Genomic DNA, 9,849 nt, shown 5'->3' with positions numbered 1-9,849 from the left:
ATCAAAAGTTTTTTTTATATTAACATGTACACTTTAAGATTATTTCTATGGACTTTATTTAATAACTGATATTTGTATTCTGCTTTTTACTAATTATTTTCATAATCTCAGCAGAGACTATAACTATTAAACAACGTCATCTTCCAGCACGCCCTCTTTTGCTGCTCCCTGGGCTATAGTTAATGGATAACTGAATATTACATAGTGCGTGCAGATAACAGTACAGGAGACTATGACTCTTGTCTCTCAAAATATGAGTGGGGAACTTAACCAGGAAGTGGAAATGTGTGCTTTATGGTGATGATCCCCAATTCTGACACAACAAATGGGCCTAGGAAATGTAATGAGTCAGGTAAGACTGGGATATTTATGTCTATTCTTAAGAGACGACTTCGAAAATGAGGTAATGAGGTCGTACAGTCTGTTCAAAGACTTAGTTGTGCGTTGTCTGTTTTGTGAGGAGATTAGAAGAACATTGCAGTACGGTTATATATGTATGGGAAAGATTCAGTAGATTTTTCTGTAGTTTAAAAAAAATGTCACTTTTCTTGCTACCTTGAAATCTAACTGTTTTGTAGTAACACAATTCACCCTCAGTACATAGAGACATAGAGAAGCTTTATTAAGCAAATACTAAGTACAGAGAAGGTTTATGTTGTGTATGATTTCTTTTGTATAGTTTTATGTCTTTTAATTGCTCCTTTCCATGTGTTTTTTTCATACTTTTAATATTAAGTTGTTTTAGAGAGTTCTTAAGGAATGTGAATTACAGAGTTTAGTTATATTGTATTTTATGTATTATAACTTTTCTTGAGTGAAAGTCGTCACTTTTAGCTGAAGTGTGGTTTTTTGAATTTCCACAATCCTAGTTATTTCTACAGTTGTTCACCCTGCTTTGGTGTCTTTTTAGGCTGTGATTTTTCCCTTTTAACAGAGAAGTTAAATAAATGAAAATCAATAAAGTTTCTTGACATGTATGAACACATGAATATTAGGGAATGTTCTAAAGAACTTCGATATGAAGAGAAGGAGAAAGGTGGGGAAAAACAGTAAATGCGGGTCTATGTGTTTGATATGAAGCTAATTATTTACTCATCATATTGTTATCATAGCCTTTATTTCTGTCACTTACCCATCTTCCCCTAATAATGTACCCTACAGGTACATTATTAGGGGAAAATCATTCATGTCCTTGGGAGGTCAGTGGGTTCACCCCTAGAAGACACAGGACGTACATGTACTAAGACCTTTCACATTGTATGAAGCGCACTCAGGGCTAAAAGCATTTCTCACTTAGTGGGTCCCGGCTGCAGGGCCCATGGCTAATGACGGACATCATAGATCAGGCCAATTACCCCTTCAGATAAAGCAATCAAAGTTGATCACGGTGTCTATCATGGTAAAAAAAAAAAAACATTACCGGTTATCTCAGAGAGCAAATCAGGAGCACAAGGGCAAAATAGTTGGGCCTCAATCAGCTTAGAGGACAGGGGAAGGGTCCCTACCTGTCTACATCCCGTCCATTCGGTGTTCCTTCACCACAGGTAGCCTGTGGTAATGAAGCAGCAATAAAACTGATCAATGCTATGCTACTGCACAGCATTGTTCAGTGTATGCAACTGAAAGATTGCATGTAATAATCTCCTATGGGAACTAAAAAATATTCAATTAAATGTCCAAAATTTTTTATAAATGTTAGTAAGCCCCTTCTCTACTAAAAGTAATTATCCTTTTGCATTTTTTCCAATAAAATAATGTAAACAAAAATAAAGATAAACATATTAGGTATTGTCATGTGCGGAAATGTCCTAACTATTAAAATATAACATTAATAAAACTGTACAGTAAACATAAAAAAATACTAAGTCCAGAATTGACCAGAAATGAATAAAAAGCGATCAGAAAGTTCCATTGAAACAAAAATGGTACAGATAAAAACAACAGACCACGGTGCAAAAATGGGAAAATAAAGAGTTGTAGGGATCAGAAGAGGACAATTTTTAGCATACTAATTTTTTAGTAGTTTTTAAAAGTAGTAAAATAAAATAAAAACCTATATTAATTGAGTATTGTTGTAATCATATGGACCCAGGGCCAGTTTTAGGCTTAGCGTGGCCATGGGCAAAATCAAAAGCGGGGCCCCAAAAGCCATAATAGTGCACTAAGCAGATTTGCTAATTTTTGGTCACTTCAAATACCATAAAAAAATATCTAAAAAGCAATGGAAAAGTTCCATCAAAACAAAAATGGTACCGATAAAAACTACAAATCATATCGCAAAAAATGACCCTCATACATCCCCATATACAGAAAAAAAGAGTTATAGGGATCAGAATAATACAATTTTATATTCCCCCACATTAGGTTGGCAGTATAGTTACCCCACATTAGGTTGTAGTTTCCCCACATTAAGTTGGCAGTATAGTTCCCCCACATTAGGTTGGCAGTATAGTTTCCCCACATTAGGTTGTAGTTCCCCCACATTAGGTTGGCAGTATAGTTCCCCCACATTAGGTTGGCAGTATAGTTCCCCCATATTAGGTTAACAGTATAGTTCCCCCACATTAGGTTGTAGTTTCCCCCACATTAGGTTGGCAGTATAGTTGCCCCACATTAGGTTGGCAGTATAGTTCCTCCACGTTAGGTGCAGTATAGTTCCCCCACATTAGGTGCAGTATAGTTCCCCCACATTAGGTGCAGTTTAGTTCCCCCACATTAAGTGCAGCATAGTTCCCCACATTAGGTGCAGCATAGCTCCCCCAGAGACATACAGCCTTCAGCCATATACAGTGCATGGCTGGAGGCTGTATGCCTGTGTACTGCCCCACTTCAGTGCTCTGACCACCGCTCCTCCGGTCAGGGGACCCAATATACCGCTATGGCCTAAAGGCCATAGCAGTAGGTCTCGGGACCGGAAGGAGCGGTGGTCGGAGCACTGAAGATGATGTGCCACTGGTAACTTAACATGCGCGCACGTCATCCACCTCGATGCTCCGCTCCTCCGTTCCTATGGGCGAATGCACAGGACGTCAGTGACGTCCCTGCGTGTGCTACCTCTGGTGGCCCCTGCATTTTTTAAGTTAACGCAGGGCAGCAGAAAGGTAACCCGGGACATCCTTGTGTCCCGAAAAGATCTTTTGGGACACAGGAATGTCCTGAATGTGACAAGGCCCTCTGCGGACTGCTCAGTGGCGGATCCCCTTTGGATCCGCCACTGAGCAGCCCGCAGGGGGCCCCCTGGGGAATGAGGGCCCTGGGCAATTGCCCGGATTGCCCCGCCCTAATGCCGTCCCTGCATGGACCGACAGAATAAGGTTTTATTTTTACAGAAAGTGCACTGTGTAGAAATGGAAGCCCGTTTTTCAATTTAGCCCCACAAATAATATATATATTTTTTCACCACAGTCCCTGGGAAAAGTAAAATAAGTGAAGTCAAGTAAAATAAGTGAAGTCCTTACAAAGAACAATTTGTGGAGCAAAAAACAAGCCCTCATATGGGTCTGTAGGGGAAAATTGAAAGCATTATGGCTATTAGAAAGCAAGGAGAAAAAATGAAAGTGGAAAAAAATCACTGTGTCCTTAAGAGGTTAAACAATGCACACAGATTCCTTACATTTCGCAGTCACAATTTGACCCTTGCATGTAAGGAGTTAACCCGTTAACAACCATGGACATCTATGCTCGTCCATGTGCCGTTAACGCAGTATGACGTGGGCTCCCGACTCGAGCCCGCATCATACCGGCCGCCCCCCAGCTGATTCCTGTAGCTGAGGGCCTGTGTTAATAGCCGACATGCGGTGATCGCCGTGGACGGCTATTAACCCTTTAGACCGCCGCTGTCAAAGTTGACAGCAGCATCTAAAGGTGTCTTTATCCTATCCCTGGTGGTCCAGTGGGGTGGATGGCCCCCCTGCAGCACGATTACGGGGGGGCGATCCACTGTGGAGGTAGCCTGAGGGCTTAGCTTTCCTCCTGTGCCAGCTCCGGTGCTCAGAATGATAAAGCCTGGCAGGACCAGGCTTTATCAATCGAGCGCAGAGCACACAGATCAATGGGATTCTATGGAACCCTATTGATCTGTATGAGGAATCAAATGATTCCTCCTAAAAGTCCCCTAAGGGGACTAAAAGTGTAAAATAAAAAAAGTTAAAAAAAAAGTTTAAAAACACACACATTAACCCCTTCCTTATTGAAAGTTTCAATCACCCCCCTTTTACCAAATTCCATATAAAAATATATTAACATATTAAAAATAAACATATATGGTATCACCGTGTGCGTAAATGTCCAAATATCGAACTATAAAAATATATCATAAATTAAACAGCACTGTCAATGGTGTACGCGCCAAAAAATGTAAAAGTCCAAAATAGCGTATTTTTTGTCACTTTTTATACCATAAAAAAAAAGGAATAAAAAGCGATCAAAAAGTCCAAACAATCCAAAAATGGTACCGATTAAAACCATCCAATATGCGGAAAAATCAAAAAGTTATAGTGTTATAGTGGTCAGAAGAGGACAATTTTATATATATAAATTTCCGTGCTTGTAGTTATGATTTTTTCCAAAAGTACGACAAAATCAAACCTATATAAGTAGGGTATCATTTTAATCGTATGACCTACAGAATAAAGATAAAGTGTCACTTTTGCCCAAAAAAATGTACGGCGTAGAAATGGAAGCCCCCAAAATTTACAAAATGTATTCTTCAATTTTGTCGCACAATTATTTTTTTCCCCCTGTTTTGCCATATATTTTTGGGTAAAATGACTCATGTCATTACAAAGTAGAATTGGTGGTGCAAAAAATAAGCCCTCATATGGATTTTTAGGGGCAAAATTGAAAGGGTTATGATTTTTAAAAGGTAAGGAGGAAAATATGAAAGTGCAAAAACAGAAAAACGCTTGGTCCTTAAGGGGTAATCTACCAGTAACGGGAGTGTTTCATGCTGTCAGCTGAGCTCTTGAAAATTTGGAACAGGAGACCCATGCTGCCTTATTTTTTGCCCTGATGTAAAAACACAGCAAGCTAAAAAGGGAACCTTTATTGTCTGTCATTGCCACTGACATTAAGAGGGTACAAACCCCAATATTTTTCATACAATGTAATATATGAAAGCAAGAAAAGGCTGGGTTCACACCACTATATTTGTTTCCATTGTTCTACTTTGTTATTGGAGCAGAACAACTAATATAGCAGAAGTGCCAGATCCTTAAAAATGCCAGAAACCAACAACACTTGACAGATCACAATGACATAATGGTTTATTTAATAATTTCCGATAAAAAAAAATGCTGCAGAAGCTCCTTACAGAACCTTTATTGCAGATATTAACAAAACCTCTGCTCTAAAACAAACACAAGGACTAGCTCATGTAGGCTTAGCTCCCCATTATTTTGCCTTTTTTTTAGGTGACTTGTATAGTCTTCAATGAGTCTTTTTAACTTGTGCAGCCTTATGTAAATAAAGTAGCTTCCGACTATACTTTTTGTATTTAAAATCTTAGTTTATATTCAGAGGCTGAAAACCAGTTCCCTTTGTTGCTTGAGGGTTTGTTAGGCTGGATTCATATATGTCTGGCACCTAAATTTTGACGCAACTGATGCCACAACTAATGATAACGTGCATCAGTTGTCATCAGTTGTGTAGCATCCGGCATTCATTGTTTCTGGATACTGAACAGGGAAACGCAGCATGATGTGTTCCCCTGTCCGATGCCGCCCCGGCGTGTCCAGCCATCCGGCATCCAAATTGAGATGCCGGATGACTGTGAAATTTCCCATTCAAATGAATGTCTAGAGAGAGGTAGGAAGGCGCCTCATGTGCGGGATCAGCAGATCTTGTTGGTGGGGGTAGGGGACGGTAATTCCCAAGCCGCTTACCAAAGTTGGTTGTGCGCCCACACACAACAAGGTAAAGTGCAGAAGGAGTAAGGAAGAAGGTCCACTGCAGCCCTCCTGGGTAAGAGTAAAATCAAAACCGAAAGACCAGGGAGTCAGGAGTTTGTCTGGCGCAGAGAGGAACCATCAGGCAGCCAAGTAAAATCAATGGATTTATTAGATGCAACGCGTTTCGCTGCGCATGCACAGCTTCATCAGGCATGACAAGAGAAGGCTGGTAACAGGTATATATACCTCCAGGAATTAACCATTAGAGTACTTTTTGAAAGGGTTGTTACATAAAATTACAAATCCACATAAAAATGTGACAATGTATAAAAAATATATAAATAGATATAAATAGACAGACAAAAATCGTGAAACAATAATAGCACAATGTAATCCTATAAACAAATACATATATATATATATATATATATATATATATATATATATATATATATATAAAATATAATTATTGCATGTGGTGTGAATATACCACCACAAGCGACTCAAGCAATCACACCGCCTAGTCTCCGGTGCGGCATTCAACAACGCAAGTTGGATATTATTTTAATGTTGTTGAATGCCGCACCGGAGACTAGGCGGTGTGATTGCTTGAGTCGCTTGTGGTGGTATATTCACACCACATGCGATAATTATATTTTATATATATATATATATATATATATATATATGTATTTGTTTATAGGATTACATTGTGCTATTATTGTTTCACGATTTTTGTCTGTCTATTTATATCTATTTATATATTTTTTATACATTGTCACATTTTTATGTGGATTTGTAATTTTATGTAACAACCCTTTCAAAAAGTACTCTAATGGTTAATTCCTGGAGGTATATATACCTGTTACCAGCCTTCTCTTGTCATGCCTGATGAAGCTGCGCATGCGCAGCGAAACGCGTTGCATCTAATAAATCCATTGATTTTACTTGGCTGCCTGATGGTTCCTCTCTGCGCCAGACAAACTCCTGACTCCCTGGTCTTTCGGTTTTGATTTCATTCAAATGAATGGGAACAGTTCTAGCATCAGTTCTCTTCCGGTGCTTTTTAGCAAGCAACGGAGGGAAGAGATGACTGAGGCCGGACATATGTGAACAAGCCCTAATGGTGTAAAGCATAGCAGCCCCCACGACATTCTCTAAGCACAGTAATGCTTATAACAGAGAACTGAGAAGAGAATTCCAACATAGCAATTTCAACTGATTCAAGTGAAACTGGTTCAAAAGAAACTTTTTCGGAAAAATGCATACAGAAAAAAATAGCTAGACTTTTTACAACATAATACAATAACTCTAGTTCACAATTTCAAATGAAATATTTTTTATTTGTTCATATATTTTTGTACTGTTTCCAGAAAACAAAAATCTAAATGTCAGCCAGTCTTGAATCATTGTTGTTCTATTGAAAAATTTGGTTCTTTGGTTCTTGGTAGAGAGAAACATAATGATAATAATGTTTACTTCTTTCACTTCTTGTTACAGCCTTTTTTTGGTGTAAAGAAAAGTTACATATACCACGTGGTTCATGAACTAGAGCAAATTCTCCTTTGGGACATGGGAAAAGAACGGATGCCTACAGATATATTTTCAGCAGTATTTTACATGAAGTCATATTGAAAAGAACTGCAATGTCTTCCTTCTCTTTGGTTGCTGAGAAGAATAGAAGCCGAAAACCAGTGGTTTGGCAATCGGAGTCTCCAAAGTGGGGGGATGCTCCAAGTTTCTCCTTTGATTATTATGATCATGGTACACGTAAAGAACATGGAGCATCATCTAATCTCCAAGATTTGGAGATGAAGGAAAAAGGTGGATTAAAGCCTGTTCGACATTTTATTCCTGACTCCTGGAAAAGATTCTTTAAAAAAGGCAGGACAAAAGGAGAATGTTTCACCTTGACACATTTAGAAGATGTCCACGAGTTCCCCTCAATTTCATCACTCAAAGATGTTAGCAGGGAGTCCAGTCTTGTTGACAGGAATGGGGATTTTACAGATGCATCGATCAGCTTCAATGCTGTTCATGAAAATAAGCAAAAGAAAACTCCAGATTCTATGGAAAGGAAGAGCCAATTGTACACTGTTTATGGAGAAAAGGTAGAAGCATACAATTTAAAGTATTCCTACATGAAATCCTGGCCTGGATTGCTAAGAATAATGGCTGGAGTACAGTTAATATTTGGTGGTATGGTGTTTGCCTGTACTTGTGCATATTTACAGAAGGATTACCAGTGGTATAATCTTTTTGGCACTGAACTACAAAGGACATTACCAGGTGGCTATAGTTATTATGGCCCAATGACTCCATTTGTGATACTTGTTGCCAGCTTGGTTTGGTTTGTCACTCTGATCCTTCTGGGGTTGGGGCTGACTTTATACTACCGGACCATTCTCCTTGACTCTCACTGGTGGCCTCTCACAGAGTTTGCTCTTAATATTTTCATGTGTCTTCTATACATGGCAGCAGGCATTGCCTATGTCAACGATATAAACCGTGGTGGCCTCTGTTACTCTATTTTTGCTGTAAACCCACTGATTGTGGCATTCTGTAGGGTGGAAGGAGGTCAGGTGGCAGCCATAGCTTTTCTCTTCTTCAACATGTTCTTGTACTTGACCACCTCTTTGATATGTCTAAAAATGTGGCGGCATGAAGAAAAGCGCAGGCAGGCTGGGAACATTCAGGTGAGGGGGTTTCAAACCACGAAATCTCACTCATTTTTCTCTGTTGTAACACCATGTCTTTTTCAGTTTCACTTGTTCTATTTTTGTTGAATAACTGTATGTCATACTATTCTTTAGATTCTCATTTCCGTGTCTCTTTTCATTGTAAATTATTGTGTCTTAATGTATCACATCACTTAAAATGTTTTACATTTTGTCTGCCATATTTAGAATGTCATTTAAAGGGATTGTGTCATCAGAAAATGACCTGTTGTATAAGTCAAGTTTTATGTTAAAGGGATTGTCCAAGAAATAAAAAATGCTGCTTCTTTCTTGCAAAAACAGCACCTTTCTTGTCCACAGGTTGTGTATACAACTGCAGCTCAGTTCCAGTCACTTCAATTGAGCCGAGCTGCAATACCAAAGAGAACCTATAGACTGGAGTGGTGCTGTTTTTGCAAAAAAGAAGCAGTATTTTTCTAATCCTTGATGAAAATGTACCTCTGATCAATTTTAGAATAATAAAACTTAACCTTTATTAAAGACACTTGATAACCCAATAAATGTGCAAATTGGGAATTGAGGTTTACCGACCTGATATTTTAACAGCACAATGTTTGTTGTTGGGCTTACAAGTTTAAGTTATTTTGAGCTCTGGAGTGTCTATCACACTACTTTCACCCCTCTTTTCTTGATTTGTTTTTTAATCTCTCACTTAGGTTAGGAAAGGTTCTGTCACCATGGTTGAAGTCACCCTCTTAAGGAGGTGGGTCCCTCAAAAGGCAGGGACAAAGAGACGGGTGCCTATAGATCTAGAGGGCACATCATTCTTTTTCTTCTACCACTCTAAGTACATGACAACCAGTGGGCATCAGCTATCCCCCTCCTCTAGTATCCTACGGGACTGCCAACATTCATCATTTGCATTAGTGTTGGGACACTCCAGAGCTTGTAATTTGTATGTGTTAACATTGGATACACATTTTTTTTTTTTGGGGGGGGGGGGGGGTTGCACATTTCTTGTGTTATCAAGTGTTTTTGTGTATTTGGTGAGGGTGTGATGAATGGCAGATGTTATTACGCTATTGGCAGATGGCATTAACCCCTTGTATTCATGACGCCAGGGCGTGGTTAATCTCTGCACCACCCGAGGTATGGCCGCTGGATCCTGGGCTAAGCATGGGGCAAATAATGACTCCGATACCAACAATGGCAGCTTTACTGAGGCAGACAGATGGAATAGTCTTTACAGCTCAGTTAGGCCCAAGGAGATGACCAGTGACTTA

General features: G+C 39.2%; 1 protein-coding gene across 1 annotated transcript in view; it reads left to right on the top strand.

Annotated features, from left to right (window-relative positions):
* The first annotated feature begins 215 nt into the window (after positions 1 to 215).
* Positions 216 to 9,849, top strand: part of OCEL1 (occludin/ELL domain containing 1) — a 41,600-nt gene continuing 31,966 nt past the window's right edge. The window contains exons 1-2 of the mRNA XM_056552053.1: positions 216 to 352; positions 7,389 to 8,584. Coding sequence (XP_056408028.1) covers positions 7,535 to 8,584 — 1,050 coding nt within the window. The 5' untranslated portion in view covers positions 216 to 352; positions 7,389 to 7,534. The remainder of the gene's footprint in view (positions 353 to 7,388; positions 8,585 to 9,849) is intronic.

Source organism: Hyla sarda, chromosome 1, assembly GCF_029499605.1.
Source record: "Hyla sarda isolate aHylSar1 chromosome 1, aHylSar1.hap1, whole genome shotgun sequence".
Classification (NCBI taxonomy): domain Eukaryota; kingdom Metazoa; phylum Chordata; class Amphibia; order Anura; family Hylidae; genus Hyla; species Hyla sarda.
This window is presented reverse-complemented; position numbering and strand designations above follow the sequence as displayed.